This window comes from Balaenoptera borealis (genome assembly GCF_965194805.1).
Source record: "Balaenoptera borealis genome assembly, chromosome: 3".
Classification (NCBI taxonomy): domain Eukaryota; kingdom Metazoa; phylum Chordata; class Mammalia; order Artiodactyla; family Balaenopteridae; genus Balaenoptera; species Balaenoptera borealis.
This window is the reverse complement of record NC_138866.1, coordinates 41,296,233-41,318,094: the sequence shown is the minus strand read 5'-3', so window position 1 is coordinate 41,318,094 and position 21,862 is coordinate 41,296,233. Positions and strand designations below refer to the sequence as shown.

Sequence of the window (21,862 nt, the reverse complement as noted above, 5' to 3'; positions counted from 1 at the left end):
CAGCCACTATGGAGAACAGTATAGAGGTTCCTTTAAAAACTAAAAATAGAACTACCATATGCCCCAGCAATCCCACTACTAGGCATATACCCAGAGAAAACCATAATTCAAAAAGACACATGCACCCCAATGTTCATTGCAGCACTATTTACAATAGCCAGGACATGGAAGCAACCTAAATGCCCATCGACAGACGAATGGATAAAGAAGAAGTGGTACATATATACAATGGAATATTACTCAGCCATAAAAAGGAACAAAACTGGGTCATTTGTAGTGAGGTGGATGGACCTAGAGTCTGTCATACAGAGTGAAGTAAGTCAGAAAGAGAAAAACAAATATCGTATATTAACACATATATGTGGAACCTAGAAAAATGGTACACATAGACTGGTTTGCAGGGCAGAAATTGAGACACAGATGTAGAGAACAAATGTATGGACACCAAAGCGGGGAAAGCGGGGGTGGGGACGGTGGTGTGATGAATTGGGAGATTGGGATTGACATGTATACACTGATGTGTATAAAATGGATGACTAGTAAGAACCTGCAGTATAAAAAAAAAAAAGAATCATATATTTCCATCTTTGATTACAAAATAATGACATACACCCTTCTGTCACACACAAAATATTAAATACTAATGAAGATCTTTAAATACTTCACAAGAAAAAAAGGTGGCCATTTCACATTAAAATCTTTATATGAGAGCGGAGGTTTCATATCTAGTTTAAAGTACTTATTCAATTAAGGTTGTGAAATACTGAAGAAAAGAGGGGCAAGATGGAAGAAAGGAAAGAAAGAAGGAGAAAACACAAAAACATCTTGTAAAATTCTGAGGAAATGATTCTATGTACAGTGGCATTTAATGCGAGAAATTTCACCCACACAAATCCCGAACTGTGCTTTCGAATATTTTTAAACAGCATCTTTGTTTTGCACCTTTCTCAAGGTATTTCCGGCTTGATTAAAGTACCTCTCTGACTTTACCCCTAAGTTATGAGTACTCTATTACATATAATAATCCCACAGCCATTCTCCTCTCAAATAAAGACCACATTATTTTAGATGTCATGTCTATTAAGCAACTATTTTTTTTAAACAAATGTACTCAAACTTCCAAATGCAGAAGAACATGATTTTCCTGGAGAGCTTTATGCTTATTCCAAGAACGCATCCACTTCTCAAAATATTGTTTGAATTCCTCTTTGGAATCACCTTCGGTTAGATGAAAGCTACCTAGGATAGCCAAGCTTATTACTTTTCTAGAGCTCTCATATATGTATATATGCATTACTCACAAAATTCAATCAACTTGACTTCAAATTACATTTTTCGCTGCATCCAAAAATCAAATTTACCTCAAATGCAAAGATTTTCTACTATGAAAATTATTTTTTAAGAATGTGAAAGGTTTCTGAGAGCGGCACCCCTAAATCATTAGAAACAAAAGGAGCAGGTTAGAGTAAGGTTTAAGTCTCAAAGCTTCCAAGGCAGATAATTTTGGGGGTTAGATGGGGGACATTAATTTCTAAGTATAATCTTGAAATACTTTAAAAAATAGCCACATTTCTTTATGTTCATACTTCTCTTTGCCCCTCAAATGGTTGGATTTTATAGTAATAAACCACTTTTAGTAATAAACCATTTTTTCAAAATCCTAAAATGGTTTTAAATGGGATATGAATTTAAAATTTCCCACAAAGATTATGGGGGTGGTGGTGGGGAGGAAATGCACCAAAGTGTGTAAGGATAAAAATTTTCGACTCCTAACCTAAGCACCCAAGGCAAGTGTCAGAGGTGCAAGTTCTAGAAATCTGAAGTTCTGCTGAATGCTGGTGATTTAGAGGGGCCTTCGAGCAATTCTTAAGGTCTTCATTCTTTCCTGAAAGTCTATGTATATGAACCAGTTGCATTCAATGAATTTTTTTGTTTGTGTCACAGTGTGATTCCTGTAATATGAGCTTTTCAGTAATTGTGAATTTTATTTTTGTCATTTTTGGCACTTACAGTTCACAATGCTTGGTTGTGTGGTTAAACATCGTTTTAATTTTTGCACTTTACATTCCTTTCAGCACTTCTGAAGGAAAGGACATTTTCTTGTATGTTGTTTGGGGGAAGTGGTAAGCCTCCCCCTCTGTCTCTTTTGTAAATGTTTGGCTTTATGAAACACACGATTCTCCCCGGAATCCTGTATTGTTCATCGAAGCGGGTGAAAATTTGCCTTCACAAGCTGTGCATCCCAACCCTTCTTAGAGGCTGGTATCCCCGGCTTCGGATTTAGGCTGTTTAGCTGCTGCTGTCACAGGATCTGGTGGCCCCTCCGGGCCGAAAAGCACAACTGGATTTTTGCGAGCCCACATGGCCACGTCCCCTCCCACCACGCTGGTCGGGTTGGAAGAGGACATCCTGCTGCAGGCCCCCAGGCGGTTGCTATAGCGGTTTCGAAGGGGATTGCGGCTTCTAGCCGGCAGAGCTGGGCCCTGTTTGGGCAGGAAAACGTCCATATTCCTAGTCCGGTAGCCCTCTTCCCGGTTGCGCCCTAGGAGCATCGAAATGTTTGGGTTGCGAATGGCATAGATGACAGGGTTGATGACCCCATTGGCCCAGGTCAGCCGGACGGCCACCACGTTGAGGAGCGAGGGAGCCTGCGTGGCTTGGGCCTGCCGGGCCGCGGTCAGCAGCACCAGGAAGCAGTAGGGCCCCCAGCAGCAGATGGCGAAGACAAGCATGATGAGCACTGCGGTGGCCGTGCGCACGCCGCTGAAGAAGCGCAGCACGCGCGCGTAGGTGGTCAGGGGCCGCACGCGCAAGTCCGACAGGCGCACGGTCCTGCAGACGTGGTAGTGGCAGAAGCACATGATCAGGAAGGGCAGCAGGTAGCAGGCCACCACCAACCCCACGCTGTAGGCCGCGCCCAGTTGCGTGGGGTCCGGGGACGTCCGGTACAGGTAGCCGTGGAAGCTCTGCGCCGCCGGGGACTCCCAGGTAGCACGGAGCAGCTCCCAGGGCAAGGAGAAGCCCAGCGCCGCCAGCCAGGCGCCGGCCAGCAGCTGCAGCGCGCGGCGGCGCCCGATCTTCTCCCGCGGCGGCCGCACGATAGCGCAGTAGCGGTCCAGTGAGATGAGGGCCACGCTGAGCGTGGACACGATGCCGAAGCACAAGCTGAAGAAGCGGCTGGCGGCGCAAAAGCCGCGCCAGGGCCCCGCGGCGGCGGCGGGCGCCGGGCCCTCGGGCGGCGTGAAGAGGTCCAGGAAGGCGGCTGGCAGGCAGAGCAGCGCCGTGAGCAGATCCGACAGAGACAGGGACAGGAGGAACGCGTTGGTGACGGTGCGGAGCTGCCGGTGCTTCACGATCACCCCCATCACCGCGCAGTTGCCCAGGCTAGACAACAGGAAGATGAGCAGGAGGACGAGCGCCTGGGCCGCCACCGCCGTCCCCTGAGATAGCAGCGGCGCCGCCGCGGGGCCCGGCGGTGGCCTCCCCGCCGCGCCGCGCCCGCCGCCAGCCGAGGCGCCAGTGCTGTCGCCCCCGCTCCCGCCGCTCTGGTTCCCCAGCGCCGCGGCCGACGCGGTGCTGAAGGAGAGCACGGCCGCCGCCGCCGCCGCCGCCGCAGAGGAAGTCCCGCCAGGCGTGCCGGCCGCGGAGGGGGCGCCGGGGTGTGGGCTGCCCGACAAGGCTGTGTTCACTGGCGGGCGCACCGGCGGCGGCGGCTGCTTCTCCATGGGGCCCCGCGGCGGCCGCGGGTCTGCTCATCCCGCACCGGGGGAGGCGGCCGCAAGCCCGAGGTGGCTTGGGGCTGGGGTCAGGGGCCTCTGCCGGGAGTTGCGCTCGGCCGCAGGGTTGACCGTCGCCCGGGACCCGCGGAGCCTTTGACTTGCGTTCCAGGCGTTGCCAAGGGAACCGCGTGTTTACGCAGGAGCGCGGGGCGGGACGCCGGCCGAGTACCCTCAGAAGAGCCGGTCCAGGACATCACCTCTCCCCGAGGTTATGCAGCCAGGGAGGTGGGCTTCAGAGAGTGCCAGCCAGGTCGACCTCCTCAGGGACCACTGCCCAGCCAGATCAGACAAAGCGGGACTGGTCCTCACACAGACGGCCAAATTCAACAAGGGTTCACTCTCAAGCTCTCTTGTTGGATACACATGTCCTACAGAGAGGCGGGGGGGACTAGGCGGGGGGGTTGCTTTGCTTCCTGTGGGTGTTTCTGGCATCTACAGGTAGGAAAGGAATCTAGAACCTGAAGTGGAAAACAATCTAAATTCGGAAATCTTAAACCTGAGGGAGCAGAAAAACTTAAACCAGGTGTTCTCAAACTTGAGCATGCAACAGAATCACCTAGGGCTTGTTAAAACACAGTTGACTGGGCCCAACCCCAGATGTTCAGATTCAGTAGATCTGGGGTCTTGTCCGAGAATCTGCATTTCTAACAAGTTGCTGGGTGGTGATGATATTGCTGGTCCAAGGACCACACTTTGAGAACCACTGATGTAGTAAGCTTATTAAAATGCACATTGGCTGGCTAACTCCCAGGAGTACTGAGGATGGGCCCATGAATCTAAACCCCAAAGGTGATTCTGATACAGGTGCTTTGAGGAGCTAGGATATGGATCCTGGAGGCAGGATGTCACCTTGTTTTCAAGGACCTGGACCTCAGGACCATTACTCTCTCACACGTGTCAGGGAAGAGGGGAGAGTCACTGGTTCCTTGCCCTGCTGGCAGCCTTCATCAGTTCTCTGGAATGTGGTATGTTTTGAGTTTAAGGTGCTGCCAGCCAAGCAGTTGCCACAGATGCAGCTCCAGGTATCTGGCGGGAAGATACAGGAACAGGAAGGGCCTGCCTGCCCAGGGAAGCTGCATCTCAAGTTTCTGGGCATGGCCTCTAATGAGGGAAAGTGTGATAAACCCTTAGGTTCTCTAAAGCAGTGGTCTGCAAAGTGTGGACCCTGGACCAGCAGCATGAGCATGACCTGGGAACTTGTTAGAAATGCAGATTCTCAGGCCGCACCCCAAATCTACTGAATCTGAAACTCTGGGGATGGAGCCCAGCTACGAGCCCTGCAAGTGATTCTGATGCTCGTTTGAGAAACACTGATCTCAAGAATGACTAGTATACTTTCAGGTCTTAGAATCAACAATAGTAGTGTTTTGGGCACTTATTTTAGTGAGGAAAAATATCCGACTGGAAACTTACAGTATAAGTAAAGTTCATTTAAGGTGGTAACATAAGACTGGGTTTCTTGGTCTCAGCATTATTGACATTTTGAGCCAGATAATTCTTTGTTGTGGAGGCTATCCTAGGCACTGTAGGATGTTTAACAGTAACCCTAGCCTCTACCCACGAGATGGCAGTAGTGACAACTAAAAAATGTCTTCAGACATTGCCAAATATTCAGGGGGAGAGGGGAGCCAACCTCAGCTGAAAACCACTGAACTAAGCCAAAAATATATAACAGATTAGTTTATTTAGGTTTTCAGAAACAACAAATAAGGATCCTAGCCCAAAGACCTTACAGTTTGAGGCAAACACAAATATATTACAATGTCATAAATGTTGTTTAAAAATATAAGGACTGTAGGAAGAGAATCTGGCAACTGGGAGACCAGTTAAGAAAAGGCATTGTGGGACTTCCCTGGTGGCGCAGTGGTTGGGAGTCCGCCTGCCAATGCAGGGGACACGGGTTCGAGCCCTCGTCCGGGAGGATCCCACATGCTGTGGAGCAACTAAGCCCGTGTACCACAACTACTGAGCCTGTGCTCTGGAGCCCGCGAGCCACAGCTGCTGAGCCCACGTGTCACAACTGCTGAGGCCCGTGCACCTAGAGGCCGTGCTCTGCAACGAGAAGCCACCGCAATGAGAAGCCTGCGCACCACAATGAAGAGTGGCCCCCCTCCTCGCAGTTAAAGAAAGCCCACGTGCAGCGGTGAAGACCCAACACAGCCAAAAATAGATGAATAAAAATAAATGAATAAATTGATTTGGAAAAAAAAAAAAAAGGCATTGTAATAGCCCAGGGCAGAAATGAAAGAGTCTGAACTAAGGCATTTACATACAGTGAAGAAGGAGGCAGTATATGGATTAGAGACTTTGGATATAAACAGTACATTGAGGGCACTGTCTCATTTAAGCAAAAGCAGAATTTACTGGAAGGATAGGGGGAGTTCAAAAGGATAGTCTAACAGCCAACCCCAAGAACAAGAGAAGTCAGGGCAGCTCTACAGGTAGAGATAGCAGAAAGGAACTGAAGGTGATCTCTTTAGGGCTCTATAGGAATAAGTCTGCTTCAACCATTTTTCAGACCTTATGTCATTTCTCTCAAGATCCCAGGTCTTAGAGGAGAGAGTCTGATTGGAGTACCCCTTGTCTGGCAGCCCCATCAACGCTATGTGCAGGGGATGGATGGTTTCCCAAAGGAAAAGGAGAGTTTTGTTGATAAAAGAAGGGGAAAGGGATGATGCCGGCCAAATCCACAGACATCCACCTCAGAGCATCAACAGGCAGGACAAAAGGGCATGAAAAAGGAGCCATGGATAGATCCCAAGTTCCTGGCTCGATGGACTGTGGTACCATTGATCAAGTTAGGGAATACGGGAGGAGGGGCACATTCTAGGGGCAGATGAATCTGGTTTGTCCACCAAGTAGTGAATCTGCAGTATGGCTCTGGAGCTTAGGATTTAGAGACTTGGGAGATGTCAGCCTCTCTACAAGAGAGAAAAACGCGGGCATGAATATGATGACTTAGGAACAGAGTATTGAGTGAAGAGAGAAAGGAACCATGGGTGGAATGCTAGGGAGTAGGAAAAATTAAGAAGCAGGTAAAGGGAGAAAAGCTAAGCAGGTGAGTGATGTATTTAATGAGGCATATTTGGCCAACTGAGAAATCAGCCGTCTTGTGTCTCGGGGTGCTTTGTTTTACTTTTGCTTTTCAGAAAAGAGGAGAATGTAAGTTTCTCAGCCTCTTCTCAGAAAAGTTGCTGTGATGATGAGGTCAGCTCTATTCTTTACCTCCAGGTAGGGAGGTAGCAGGCTTCTTATGTATTTCAGAGCTAAGAGGAGAAGTTTCCAGGTAGGGGAAGCTCATCTGTAAAGCCTGGGCCCAAATACGGAATTAAAATCGATTGGTTAAAACTGCAGTCCTCCTACCAGCAGCATCAGCATCAGCTGGGAGCTTGTCAGAAATGCCCCACCCCACGCCTAGGAAATGAGAATCTGCATTCTAAGATCCCTGGGTAATCCACACCTACATTGAAGTATGAGAGGCATTGTCCTAAGGACGGATGGTATGGAAATTGTGGAATTTGAGGGACCAAGAGGAGGGTGCCCCAACTCTTACGGAGTCTAGAGGATCTGGAGCAAAAAGGATTTGCAAGTGCATGGTGAAGAGGAGATGGACCTGGGCCCACACAACTGCAGCACCCGATGGGTACTAATGGGGCCTGAGTACTAACCTATGGTCTTGAGAACCTCAGTGGATGGCTCTGTGTCCGAGCTCTGCACCAAGGGAGTAGAGGTTGCTCTAAAATGTACCACACTTGCCTGCAAGAAGCAAGAAGCAGCATCCACCATGGATTGAATAAACCCCTGGGTGACCATTAAATCTGGCTGTTAGATCAAGCATAGTTTCCAATGAGTAATGAGGTCGAAAGCAGATTGCAATAGTTGAGTAGCAAATGGAAGATGAGAAAATGTACCCAATGAGAAGAGAGTAAGGAATCTAGGAGCTTGACTGCAAAGGGAAGGAAATAGGGGTGACAGACAGCAGGCTGAAGAGGGAAGGTGGACAAGGGGTGGTTGTTTCATTTTGTTTATGATGACACTCGATAAGACCTTAGAGGAAGGAACCAGTGAGGGGAAGGAGGTTGTTTGCAAGAGGTTAGTGATGAGACAAGACCCTTAGCAAGGACGGGAAGGGATAGATGTGAGCAGTATTCAGAAGGTAGAATCAACAGGGCTTTGTGACTGATTAGACACTTGGAGGTGAGAGGAACAGCAGTTGATTTCCCTAGTGGTTTTGACTCTGCAGGAGACATGGTGAAATACAGAAGGAATGAATATTATTGCAAGGGTTTGGCTCTGGTTTGGATTAGAATTTAGGAAGATTTAGGTAGTATTTATTTTTCAATGTTCAAGAAACATACATTTTTGTTAAAGTATTATCATAGAACAAGTTCTGGCTGTCCTGTCTTAGAGGCAGAGGAAGTGTAGCAGGAAAATACTGGACTTGGGGTCAGAAGCCCTAGACTGACAGCCTTAAATGTGACCTGAGGGAGTTAGTTGACATTTCTGGCTTGCATTTCTCTCAAATTCATGAATGAGATAAAAGCAGTGGCATACCATGGGTGGGCGGAGGGAGTGGCGGCCTGGGTGCAGTTGATCAGGGGGTGCACTGTCTGTAGAGAATTTTGAAACAATAATAAAACTGACTAAATGTCAGTCCGCATTTTTGTTATCACCACGTGCTAACAATTCTAAAGAAAGTCAGTGATAAAATACTCCCCACCCACGGTAGCCATAGAATAATAAATTTCACAGTGTACCTTGTTAGATCAGGGGAGATGTGTGTGCACATTACAAAATGCTATAAACTTCTAAACAATGTATGTGTCTTTTTTTCTTCAAATTAATGTGACTTGTGAAATTTAGAGAGCAAATAGTGGTTCTATTTCTATTAAAATAAAGTACAGCAAATCTCCCTGATCTGTAGAAAATTTCTTGGTAATATTTAGTGTTATTTTTTGGAAGTAAGTGAATTTTTTACCACAGATTTTAAGAGATAATGAATGGAAAACAGTAGTTTTTGTGTATTTAATAGGGAAATCAAGAACATTAACTTTATAGCCTTCCTTTTGGTCAGGTAATTCAATCAGAGACCTAATAACTGGGTCTACACAGACTTGCTGGATGACACAGCCAGTTGAAATGAATTAATTACTTCATTGTATGCTCAAAAAAAGAAATACTATTACTTACCTCAAAAAAGAGTCTACTGATTCAAGGCTGACAGAGTTCAGAGCACAAATTAAGGTCAAAACAATGAATCTAAAATAAACTGAGAAAATACCCCCCACCCACCAGAAAAAAAAGTCTACTGAATATTGAGAAAATCACATGGTGAATAATTTTTAATACTTCATTTTATAATGACTGATAATGATCAAATTTTATTTTTTAACAGGTTCACAATTAACTAGCAAGAATGCCAATAGTTAACATTTCCTTCATGTTTTAAATTACCTGGCATGTAGTTGGCAGAGGATGAGACTTGCCCCGCTGTAGGGATTTATTGATTGACTCCTACTGTGGACCTATACTTCAGTAATGCAATAAACAACCCCTTTTATAAGAGCCTTAAAGATATATCAAAAGCCTGCTTCTTGATCATCTCTCACGAGTTTACGGGTATAGGAGCTGGGCTCTGCAGCACAGAGGACATCCCTGCAGCAGCTATAACAACTCTCACCCAAAGAAGCTGACCACCCCATTCCTTCCCAGTTTATGACTGCTAAGTGTTGAGGACTTTATAATAAGCTGTCTCCCTTGCATGCTGCTTAGAGAGAGGGCATTATTTTACTCAAAAACTGGAAGACAAAAATAATGAACTTGTAAGACTCATTGCTGTGAGGGCTACAATTGAAGCTATTATTCAAAGAGCATTTAAAACAGAATATTATAGTAATTACCACAGAGGAATATTTAAAAGTAACAAGAACTAAGGTTTTAATTTTACCTGATATGTTAATAATTAGAAAAGTATTCTGCATTTTGTATTCTATAAGCAATATTTATACCAATACACATGTATAAATATGAGGAATAATGACTTTATATTTAACCACAGTGTATTATTTTAAGAAGAATGTTAGTTGGCTTACATGTACAATTTGGATACAGTTTTCCACGTAATTCAGAGAAAAATTACTTATGATAACAATTTAAAGAAAGCCCTTAAAAGTCATATAAGTCATTTGAGAAGAAATCCATCCCTCAGTGGGTCATCATCTTCTACTATAAAGCTTGCTGTACCTGTGTAATGGGCTTGTCCAGATACTTCCACTATAACAGCTTTAAAATCACCACATTTTACTTCCTGAAAAAAGAAGGTGAAAGGAGAATATCAAGATACTGCCCTCATAGTTTATCTAGCCTAAAAGTTGTATTCTCAATTTTTATCATTTTAAAGAGAACCCAAGAGCTAATCATATAGGCAATGGGAGGTTTTTAAGGTAAGTGACTGGATTTGTGTTTTTGATTTAGTTTAGCTGTAAAGTGGGGAACAAATTGGAGAGGAGAGAGACTAGAAACCCAGCAATCTGTTAAGAGGTAACCTTAATTCATCAATTAAATCTAGAGACAGGAGGGCAGTTTTCAGAGAATGGAGAACAAAATATAGAGATACTTTGGAGGCAGAATTGATAGACCTGGGGACTGATGTACGTAGGAGGTGAGGAATAGAGATGAGTTAAATATGATCATAGTTTCTAGCTTGGTAGTGAAGCTGGCGCCACCATTAACTGAGATGGGGAATGAGACAGGAAGAACACACTTAGGAAGGAAGAACTTGTAAACAAGTTGAGTTTGAGATATCTCTGGGACAATCATCTTGAGATGAGTTTAGTGGACAGTGTCAGACTCAGGAGAGAGGCACAGGTAAGCATGATAGGGATGAAGCTTTGGGAGTCATCATTAGTGGGTGGTTGAGAGTTGACTTCACTCTCACGTGGGTGAAACTGCCCATCTGCATCAAACGTTTGCCTAAGAGCAAGAAAATATGGTGGTTAACAGTACAGGCTCTGCTCAGAGGGACCCACATGCATAGCCTGGCTCTGTTACCTGTCTGTTTGACCTCTGGCAAGTTATCTAAACTCTAATTCTCCATTTTATCACTTGTGAAAAAAGGATGATAACATTACTGACCTCAGAGGATTCTTGGGAGAATTAAAAGAGATGGTATATGTGAAGCGCTTAGCTTGGAAATTGACACATAGTGAAGCACCCAATAAATGTTGTCGATTATTATTTTGTCTTGAGTCTCAGACTTGAAGATAACGTATTACAAGTTTTTGCATATAACATAAATGGTTTGGTATCCCATAAGATCAGTGTATTATACACGAATCCCTAACTTAAAGCAAATTCCATATTCAGAAAAGAACAAACTTTAAAAACAGCTACATTAGGATATAAAAGTCTTTATTAGGATAAGTTATCTGCTATATTAAAGGACTCTTTGTGAGTAGATTCATTTATTAGATGCAATTTAATCATACTACAGTAGATTTTACTTACTACTATGAGTAAATTCATTAATTAGCTGTTAGCTCACTTATAATTTGATTCTGTTACAAAAATAATACTTTCCACAACTTTTCAGGACTTTCACATCTTATTATATAAAATGGAACATTCCTATAGAATAAAAACAAAAAAAATCCAAACCCTAATTTAATGGTTCTCAAACATTTTGGTCTCAGGATCCCTTTATACCCTAAGATTTGAGGACCTCACCCACCATTACCCTGATAGCAAAACCAGACAAAGACACTTAAAAAAGAAAATTACAGGCCAATATCTTTGATGAATATAGATGCAAAAATCCTCAACAAAATATTACCAAACCAAATCCAAGAATACATTAAAAGGATCATACACCATGATCAAGCTGGATTTATACCAGGGTCACAAGGATGGTTCAACATATACAAATTGATCAATGTGATATACTACATTAACAAAAGGAAAGACAAAAACCACATAATCATCTCAACAGATGCAGAAAAAGCATTCAACAAAATTCAACATCCATTCATGACTAAAAACTCTCATCAAAGTGGGTATAGCGAGAACATATCTCAACATAATAAGGGCCATTTATGACAAACCCACAGCTAGTATAATACTCAATGGTGAAAAGCTGAAAGCCTTCCCACTAAATTCAGGAACTAGACAAGGATGCCCACTTTCACCACTTCTATTTAACCTAGTATTGGAAATCCTAGCCATAGCAATCAGACAAGAAAAAGAAATAAAAGTTATCCATATTGGAAAGGAAGAGGTAAAACTGTCACTATTTGCAGATGACATGATACTCTATATAGTGAACCCTAAAGTCTCCACTCTAAAACTATCAGAACTAATAAATAAATTCACCAAGGTTGCAGGATACAAGATTAATATACAAAAATTGGTCACGCTTCTATACACCAATAATGAAATATCAGAAAGTAAAAAACAATCCCATTCAAAATCAGGTCAAAAAAATAATACCTAGGAATAAACTTAACCAAGGAGGTGAAAGACCTATATGCTAAAAACTATAAAACACTGATGAAGGAAACTGAAGATGATTTAAACAAATGAAAAGATATTCCATGCTCTTGGATTGGAAGAAATAATATTATTAAAATGGCCACACTACCCAAAGCAATCTACAGATTTAATGCAACCTCTATCAAAATACCCAGGCCATTTTTCACAGAACCAGAACAAAGAATCCTAAAATATATATGGAACCATAAAGGCCCCCAAATTGCCAAAGCAATCCTGAGAAAAAAGAATGAAGCTGGAGGTATAACCCTCCCAGACTTTGGACTATACTACAAAGCTATAGTAATCAAAACAGCATGGTATTGGCACAAAAACAGACAAATAAATCAATGGAACAGAATAGAGAGCCCAGAAACAAAGCCACGCACCTATAGTCAATACACGACAAAGGAGGCAAGAATATATAATGGAGAAAAGACAGTCTCTTCAATAAGTAGTGCTGTGAAATCTGGAAGAAGAGAACATAGGCACTCTTTGACATAAGTAGTAGCAATATTTTCTTGGATCTGTCTCCTAAGGCAAAAGAAATAAAAGCAAAAATAAACAAATGGGGCCTAATTAAACTTAAAGGCTTTTGCACAGCAAAGGAAACCGTCAATAAAACAAATAGACAACCTATGGAATGGGAGAAAATACTTGCAAATGATGTGACCAACAAGGGCTTAATTTCCAAAATGTACAAATAGCTCATATAATTCAATATCAAGAAAACCAAACAATCCAATCAAAAAATGGGCAGAAGGGACTTCCCTGGTCATCCAGTGGTTAAGACTTTGCTTTCCAATGCAGGGGGTGTGGGTTTGATCCCTGGTTGGGGAGCTAAGATCCCACATGCCTCAGGGCCAAAAAACCAAAACATAAAACAGAAGCAATATTGTAACAAACTCAATAAAGACTTAAAAAATGATCCACATCAAAAAATCTTTAAAAAAAAATGGGCAGAAGACTTGAATAGACATTTTTCCAAAGAAGACATACAAATGGCTAACAGGCACATGAAATTGTTAGAGAAATGCAAATCTAAACCACAATGAGGTACCACCTCACACCAATCAAAATGGCTATCATCAAAAAGTCTACAAATAACAAATGTTGGTGAGGATGTGGAGAAAAGGGAATCCTCTTATACTGTTGGTAGGTATGTAAATTGGTGCAGACACTATGGAAGACGATATGGAGGTTCCTCAAAAAATTAAAAATAGAACTACCGTATGATCCAGCAATTCTACTTCTGGGTATATATCTGGAAAAAATGAAAACACTAATGCAAAAACATGCATGCACCCCAATGTTCATAGCAGCACTATTTTTACAAGAGCCAAGATGGGAAAGCAACCCAAGTGTCCATCAACAGATGACTGGATTAAAAATATGTGGTACACACACACACACAATGGAATATTATTCAGCCATAAAAAACAGTGAAATAATGCCATTATTATGGATGCCATTATTATTATTAACGTGGATGGAGAGAATATTGTGCTTAGTGAAAGTCAGACAGAGAAACACAAATACTATATGATATCACTTATTTGTAGAATCTAAAAAATAATACAAATAAATGTATATGCGAAACAGAAACATACTCACAGATATAGAAAACAAACTTGTGCTTACCAAGGGGAAAGGAAAGAGGGTAGGGACAAATTAGGGGTATGGATTAACAGATACAAACTACTACCTATAAAATAGATAAGCAACAAGGATATACTGTATAGCACAGGGAATTATACCCAACATCTCATAATAACCTACCATGGAATATAATCTGCAAAAATATTGAATCACTATGTTGTATACCTGAAACTAACACAATATTGTAAATCAACTATACTTCAATTTAAAAAGATTTTAGGACCTCAAAGAGTTTTTGTTTATTTCAGTTATATCAATTAATATTTGCTATATTGGGAATTAAAGATATTTGTTAAGCACCTGCTGTATAAAAATAGTAAATAGGGCTTCCCTGGTGGCGCAGTGGTTGAGAATCTGCCTGCCAATGCAGGGCACACGGGTTCGAGCCCTGGTCTGGGAAGATCCCACATGCCGCGGAGCAACTGGGCCCGTGAGCCACAATTACTGAGCCTGCGCGTCTGGAGCCTGTGCTCCGCAACAAGAGAGGCCGCGATAGTGAGAGGCCCGCGCACCACGATGAAGAGTGGCCCCCGCTTGCCACAACTAGAAGAAAGCCCTCGCACAGAAATGAAGACCCAACACAGCCATAAATAAATAAATAAATAAATAAAAATTTTTTTAAAAAGTAAATAAAATTCTAAAATTCAAAAAAAAAATTTGTTCATTAATGCATTTAAAAATAATAAACCGATTACATTTTGTCATAAACAACAAATTTTTGTGAAAATAACTGTATCTGCCAAAACAAAAAAAAATTAATGAGAAATATGGCATTTTTTACATTTTTGCAAATCTCTTTAATGTCTGGCTTAACAAAAGGCAGCTAGATTCTCGTATTTGTTTCTGAATTCAATCAGTTGGGATATCACCCATCATGTAGCTCCTGGAGAACTCCACTGTACATTTGTGAGAGAATGAAAGTGAAAAGGAAGCAACATCTCAGTATTATTATGAATATAACTTTGACTTTGTGGACCCATGGATAGGACCCCAAGGTCCTTTCCACACTTTGAAAACCAATATCCTAGCTGAACAGAAGTTTTTTAAGGCCTGTCTTAAAATTCTCTTCTAAGAGCTAAGTGAAGGAACTTATCTAACACCCAATTTAGGTCTCCACAGTCTCAAAAGTAACATGCTTACAAATGAGAAGCTAAGGGTGCCACTCACCCTCACAGCCTTCCCTGTGAATGCTGAGCCAGTTGCACTGCTTTTAAAGGCTCTGGTCTGGTTCAGTTCTAGAAGCCCTTTGTGATACTGTAAGGCAATTCGGGCTGTCACTCCTGAGCCGGTAGGACTTCTGTCAACCTGTTGCAGAATAAATGAAGATGAGAGTGCTCACAGTGTTCTAGTTCCATATTACCTGGCTGTGCGCCTAAAAATCCCAGTTTTAATACCTGTTCATCTGCAAACACACAGATGTTGGTGGTTGGTTCCTCACTATAAGCGTCTTTTCCATCTGTTAATATAGTTCCATATAGACAGGCAAGGTCTTCGCTGTCAGGATGATTAATTTTAAACTGTAAATAAAATAATTATCAACCACACATAAATATTTTCATTCAAACTTATCTTTTAAATAACATATATGGGGTACTCTTAGACATAATTTTTCCATCTTTATCATTTAAAAAACATTTTTTGGGTCACAGCACTAAATACTAGAAATTCTATCTTTCTCTAGATGAATAAAGATAGTTTTGTTGGAAGTTATGATTCTTATACTTTGAGCCCTTTCTAAGGAAGTCGGCCTGCACATAGCCTCTACTAAAGGAACAGTCCTATTTTATACACATACCTCCCAAAACACATACTCTTTGAAGCACTGACCCCAGCATTGACCCCAGGGTGGTCAATTCACAGGCCAGCCATGGCTGCTCAAGCAGGAGGAGCTAAGGCAATCCTACTCTCACCCTCAGGAACTTGAAGGGGATAATGTAGAAAAATCAAGCAATGAGTATCTAGAGCTGAAATTAATACCACTGATAGATACAAGAACTGTCAGAGGCCATGAGCAAGCAAAAAGTATAAGGATGCAGAAGCTATTAGGTAAGAGAAACAATTGGATGGGTAAAAAAAGACATAAAGGATGAGGTCAGTATCATAAAAAGCAGCAGGTACACACAGAGAGAAGCAGGCACTGGCAGGGTAGCTAGGTCACGTCAGTGGTAAAGCTTGGTCAGGTCCAAATGTGCAATGCTTCCTGGACTTGGGAGGTCTGGTTGTTTAACTTCTGGATTCCTGTAATGCCTGGTAGCTTGGCTGAGATTACTATAACCTTACTTCCATTGTACCCTTACAGTTAGTATCTTCCACTACCACTTACCTGTCATTTAAAGCAGCTGAAGAGATTTGGATTCTTAAAATCCAAAGAGTCCATCTATAACCCAGTTAAAGAGGCTCATATATTGCATCTTTGTTCTCTGACCTCTTAAAGCCCCTATGCCCCACCTCCACAATAGCACCAGTACATCACACTGCCCACAGGGATGCTTCCCCCACTAGACTGAGCTCCTTGAAGGTCGTGGGGTTCTTCCTCTGGGTCTCCAGCATCTAGCATGGTGTCCAGCATACAATAAGCCCTTGGTAAATGTTTGCTAAAAGGACAAAGATGAATTTATTTTATATTTACTTTAGCTCCCTCCCCCCGGCAAATGGTCTTTGCCTAAATCTGCATTTGCAGTATGAATAATCAGCAATTCACAAAGTAGTCCTACTGCCTGCTTCATCACTGACAGAACTACTCATATTTTTTTCAGAATCTTTCCTCCCTCAAAGTCCACCCCTTGCCACCTTGGTGAGAAGTTCTAGCTTTGAGAACTTCAAAATTACTCCTTTTATTAAGAAAACAATGCCTTTTTCTCTTGATTTTATTAAAAATAAGGTCAAATTATTTTGTGTCAAATTGTTAACTCAAACTATTAGCTGTCTGCTTACTAGAACAGAAAATGGATATAAATTCAGAGTTTCAGAAGTTACTATGATAAAATAATTCTACCTATTGGTATTGATAGTCCTGGAAAAATGATAATTTAGAACAGGGATATGGTATATATTCATTTTGTTATTTAAGTTATAAAGTTATAAGTTATCATGTTAAAATAAAGCCTCAGATATGTTAAATAGGCCCATGAATAATTAGAATTATATTAGATTCTATCTTTCCTCAGTTATTTTTTACTTAGAATGATAAATTCTCATACGCTAAAACATTTAAATATGTATATGAGTTTTATATATAGATCCCAATTAGATAAAATTGAGTTTTATATATAGGTCCCAATTAGGTAAAAAGGCACACTTGTGTTAGAAAGGAAACAATATTCTGGAATTATTTATTATCTAAACTGATTTTATAACAATAGTTTTCCCAAGCCAAACTAGAGTTACTTGACGGTTTATTTAAGTAACTTCTTAGCAATATAGGAAAAATTCACTAACTAGGAATTAATGTTCTCTGTGAAATAAGAGAAAGTCTGATCAGATTTAATGAAATCTATTTTGTAAGCTATATTTTACATTCATTATTTTCAAGTTTTGCAGAATGACCACATACATCAAAGCATTTCAAATTAGTGGAATATTATATAATACATTTTCTATGTTTAAGTAACCACAAATTATATTATTATTATGTATTATTAAAGTTAATAATAGTTATCATTTATTGAACATTTACTATGGCTAGGCACTATTCTAAGTCCTTTACACATATTGACTTATGCTTACAACTCCCTATGAAGCAGGTATTTCATAATTTCCATTTACAGCTAGGAAAACTGAGGCACATGGAAGTTATGTAACTTGTTCAAGGTTATAAAAGCTACAAGTAGCAAAACTACAACTCTCAGGTAGTCTTGCTCTAGAGTCTAAGATTATAACCAGTACCCTATTCTTAGTACTACTGATAATTTGAACTCAGAGATATTTAATTTTCTGTATAGACATGTCATTTATATTCCCTCCATGTCACAGAGGAGGGTATCTGCTATGATAGCAGCATCTGTACTGACCTGAGCTTTCACTGCTTCTGTCACTGCACTTGCTGCATCCATGAGGTCCCTTGTCTTTGTGGAACAAACATCAAGTCCTAACTTTTCAGCACTAACAAACGCATAAAACGCGCCACCATATGCAATGTCCACCATCACCTCTCCATGACCGGGAACATCCACTAGGAGATCTAAAAAAGATATGTTTGAAAATAAGTTTGTTTTAGTATTTCAGCAATAAAATTCACAGCATTTTAAATATATGTGTATTTCTGGGGTTTGGGATGGGGGTATTTTTTCCTATCATAAAAAGGAATGGAGCAAAAATCCATTTTCAAAATGAGTATGCATCACGTAATTAATAATAGACCTTTACCTCAGTACATCTTTCTATTTTTAAGTTAATGAGGTTTGCATAAGTTTTAGAACATGGGGACTTCCCTGGTGGCACAGAGGTTAAGAATCTGCCTGCCAAGGCAGGGGACATGGGTTCGTGCCCCAGTCCGGGAAGATCCCACATGCCACGGAGCAACTAAGCCCGTGCGCCACAACTACTGAGCCTGCTCACCTAGAGCCCGTGCTCCGTAACAAGAGAAGCCACCGCAATGAGAAGCCTGCGCACCAAAACGAAGAGTAGCCCCTGCTTGCCGCAACTAGAGAAAGCCTGCGCGCAGCAACAAAGACCCAATGCAGCCAAAAATAAATAAATAAATAAATAAATAATTTAGAACATGAATGCCATGTTTTTCCTAAATCATACATACATATTTTGTTAACTATTCTGAAGACCTTTTCTAGAAAACATCATAGAGGCAGAGAGAGAGGAAATTCTGGGACATGAATGTGTGAAAACTATGAAGGAAAATGTAGGTGCCTCTCATGCAGATATCAGAAAAGGGGCCAGCCCGTGGAAGGATGAGGCTAAGTCAACCAACAGGGCAGAGAGGGGTCTCAAATTCAGAAATTAAGTTGTGAAAAATAAAATAGTTCTTGTATTCCTGAGTTTGCACACTGAGTCATACAAAGATACCAGGGGGCTACCAGTTAGAGTAGAACCACAGGACCCTTTTAACACATGATGTGTCAAAACAGAGCAAGTTTATAATCAAAAGAATAAAACATACCTGTGCAACTTAAGAGCAAAAGTGAATCAAAAATGTCTTTATCTTGATGCTGATGCAACATGAAAAGCAGGTTTAATGAAAGGAGACTCAGGAAATAGATGGAAATGTGGGACTGCCAGAATGGGGAAAGCTAAGTGTGGCTTTGAAGTCCTCATGCGTAAAATGGAATTGCTGTTTCCCTCCTAAAGGGATTGTTTTGAGAATTCCATGTGGTAATGTGTGGGGAACGGTGGGCACAGATTAGGAATACAATAAATGTTAACATTAAAGCCAAAAGTTTAACTTCCAACTGGAATAGGGCTCTTAAGAGGACAGATATTTACATCTGCCAATCAGCATATTCTTCTCTGAATTTCATTTATTTACACAACAAATATTCATTGACTGTGTACTGTTCCAGCACTTAAATACAGTGAATAAAACTAAACAGTCTTCATTTTAGCTGGGTGGAGTGGAGGTGAACTCAGCAATCCTGAGGTAGGGACTGTTGTCATCCTCATTTTATAGATGACATTGAGGCATGGAATCCCTTCCACAAGGTCACAGAGATGGGGAGGGGCAGAGCCGTGATCTTGGACACTATCCATCTGCCTTTTATGCAATTTTCAAAGTAGAGAATTTAAGGATTTCGTTTTCTTAATGGCTCAAAGTGACCATTAATGCCCACTGATTATATTATGGTCACACAGTGATGTTTTCAGGAACTACTGTGCTCGTCCTACACAGTAGTTGTGGCTCATCCTGTGGCTGCCCCTGCCCTAACCAACCCCAAACCATGATGTACGTAGTTGGTGATCCTGCTGCCAGCTGTCATTTCCCACAAAATCTAGAGTGCTTCTAATCTGCTGCTGGGGTGGCCTAACGGGAAATCAGGTAGCCAAGCTAGTTAACTGCTGAGGTTTTTAAAGATGCAATCCTAACATAAATTCCTGTCTCCCTCAAGTTCCCTTCCAATCCGGACGTGACACCATTCTTTCTGGGAAAGTGGCATCAGTCTGCCCAGTGGCATTCTTTATCAACTTGTGTGTTTCAGCTGCCTGAGGTATTCTAAGACTCTTAAACACCTGGGCTATTACTGCATCATTCATAACATTTATAATCAGGCTAAACTGGAACCCAAATCCACGAGGAGGATCAAGATCAAATTAACAGAATGATTTGCACGGCTTGAAGACTTTGAAGAAAAGGAGTGATTAACCCTATTGTTGGATTGACTAAATTAGCTCCCAGCTCACTTCCAGTCAGACTACTAAAGCATCCTGATAGAATTCAGCCTCCGCTGATAGAATTTGTAGCAATCTCCCTCTTTGCAAGGATGAATAGTTACAGACACTCTGTTTTACATGACATACAGGCTCTGTACTAGAGAACCCACCAAAGCTTTTTAAAGGCTCTGCACACCTAGAGAACTATAACTAGCAACCCTATATATTCTGCAGTCTTTCTATATCTAGGAAGATTTTTTTTTTAACTCTAATACCTTGCATACTCTCATTAAATCCTCAAGAAAAACCTCAATGAGATAACAAATTAAGATACAATGGACACGGAGGGCGTCAGTAGTTTGACTAAGTTTCCATAGCTGTAAGGGGGTGTCAGGATTTGGACCCAGGCAATGTCTGTACCTGTTCTTAAAGAATTAGACCAGTAACATCTGTATCTTCTCGAAAATATTTAATTCTTCCCCCAAGAAGTGGGGAAGGCAATTTTTACAGATGACTTTTAGTAACGTGTTTACTAATAATGTGTCCAGCAATCATATTCTGAGCCAGCCTGGAGCTCCGGTTCTTTGCACTTTCCTTGACCCTAGTGGACCTTGCCTTATCCAACTGTGAAATCTCTAGGAATGCCTGACGAGTGGAGAACGAGGCGCTGAGTAAGGGAAACACGGAATTCTGTACCCCTCAAGACTCTCCCCAAACCACAAACAGATAGATCTGCGGGGTAATCAAATTGCATACACTGAACAAATTCGCAAGGGCAAGGTGCTGACACACACTTGCAGTTATTTAGAATTACGTTTTTACTGATTGTAAAGGCTTTGTGGGGTGGGTTAGTTGCGCTGCGTGGGTTCCAGCCCAGAGGGACAGTGTAATTAGTTGGGTCCTGGGCTGCAGGGCCGGAAGGGTCCCGCCGGTTACCTGTGGCCAGCGCGAAGGCCGGGACGCTGTGGAAGCGCACCGGGCCGCCACTGCGGCCGCCCTCGCACTCCACGAAGGCGGCCACCAGCCCGCACGGGCAGTGGATGTTGACCAGGGCCTCGCGGGCGCCGGCGGGGGGCGCTGGCACCAGCCCGAAGTCGAGCGCGAACCGGCCCAGAGCCAGCACCGCGTGGCCGCACATGGAACTGTAGCCCTCGTTGTGCAGGAACAGGACGCCCAGGTGCGCGTCAGGCAGCTCGCTCGGCACCAGCACAGCCCCGTACATGTCCCGGTGCCCCCGGGGCTCGAACATGAGCCGTCGCCGCACGTGGTCGAGGTGCTGGCGCATGTAGCGCCGCTTGGCCAGCAGCGTGGGGCCGACCACCTCCGGACACCCCGCCAGCACGATGCGCAGGGGCTCGCCGCCCGTGTGCATGTCCACCACCGACAGAGCCGGCGTCCTCGGGTCGTGCGGAGGCAGCTGGGGCACAGCCGGCGGGCTCGCCATCGTCTGCGTCCAGATGGGAATCGACCACCGCACGGCCGCTAGCGCTTCCAGCCGCCTGTCCACCCGCCTCCTCCGCGCCAGAGGGCCAGGCCGCAGCGCCACCTCAAGGGCGGGGCCTTCGAGCCGAGACCGGGAAGCG

At 42.6% G+C, this 21,862-nt stretch overlaps 2 protein-coding genes across 4 annotated transcripts; both read right to left on the bottom strand.

Annotated features, from left to right (window-relative positions):
• Positions 1–1,637: 1,637 nt before the first annotated feature.
• Positions 1,638–3,950, bottom strand: GPR135 (G protein-coupled receptor 135). Its single transcript, XM_082386605.1, has one exon. It carries the CDS (start codon positions 3,723–3,725, stop codon positions 2,253–2,255), a length of 1,473 nt encoding a protein of 490 aa, XP_082242731.1. The 5' UTR covers positions 3,726–3,950; the 3' UTR covers positions 1,638–2,252.
• Positions 3,951–4,184: 234 nt separating this feature from the next.
• L3HYPDH (trans-L-3-hydroxyproline dehydratase) lies at positions 4,185–21,843 on the bottom strand. Of its 3 annotated transcripts, XR_014242978.1 has the most exons (6): positions 21,216–21,843; positions 17,972–18,141; positions 15,356–15,478; positions 15,129–15,266; positions 12,692–12,836; positions 10,001–10,086 (listed from the first exon to the last, which is right to left on the bottom strand). XR_014242978.1 is itself a non-coding variant. In XM_082386668.1 (5 exons), the coding sequence occupies exons 1-5, from the start codon at positions 21,721–21,723 to the stop codon at positions 9,961–9,963; spliced, it is 1,065 nt and encodes a 354-aa protein (XP_082242794.1). In that variant the 5' UTR covers positions 21,724–21,843; the 3' UTR covers positions 4,185–9,960. The 3 variants fall into 3 exon arrangements, 2 of the variants coding, with proteins under 2 accessions (XP_082242794.1, XP_082242795.1); XM_082386668.1 differs by lacking the exon at positions 12,692–12,836 and having other exon boundaries at positions 4,185–10,086; XM_082386669.1 differs by lacking the exons at positions 10,001–10,086; positions 12,692–12,836 and adding an exon at positions 10,717–10,751.
• Positions 21,844–21,862: the final 19 nt, after the last annotated feature.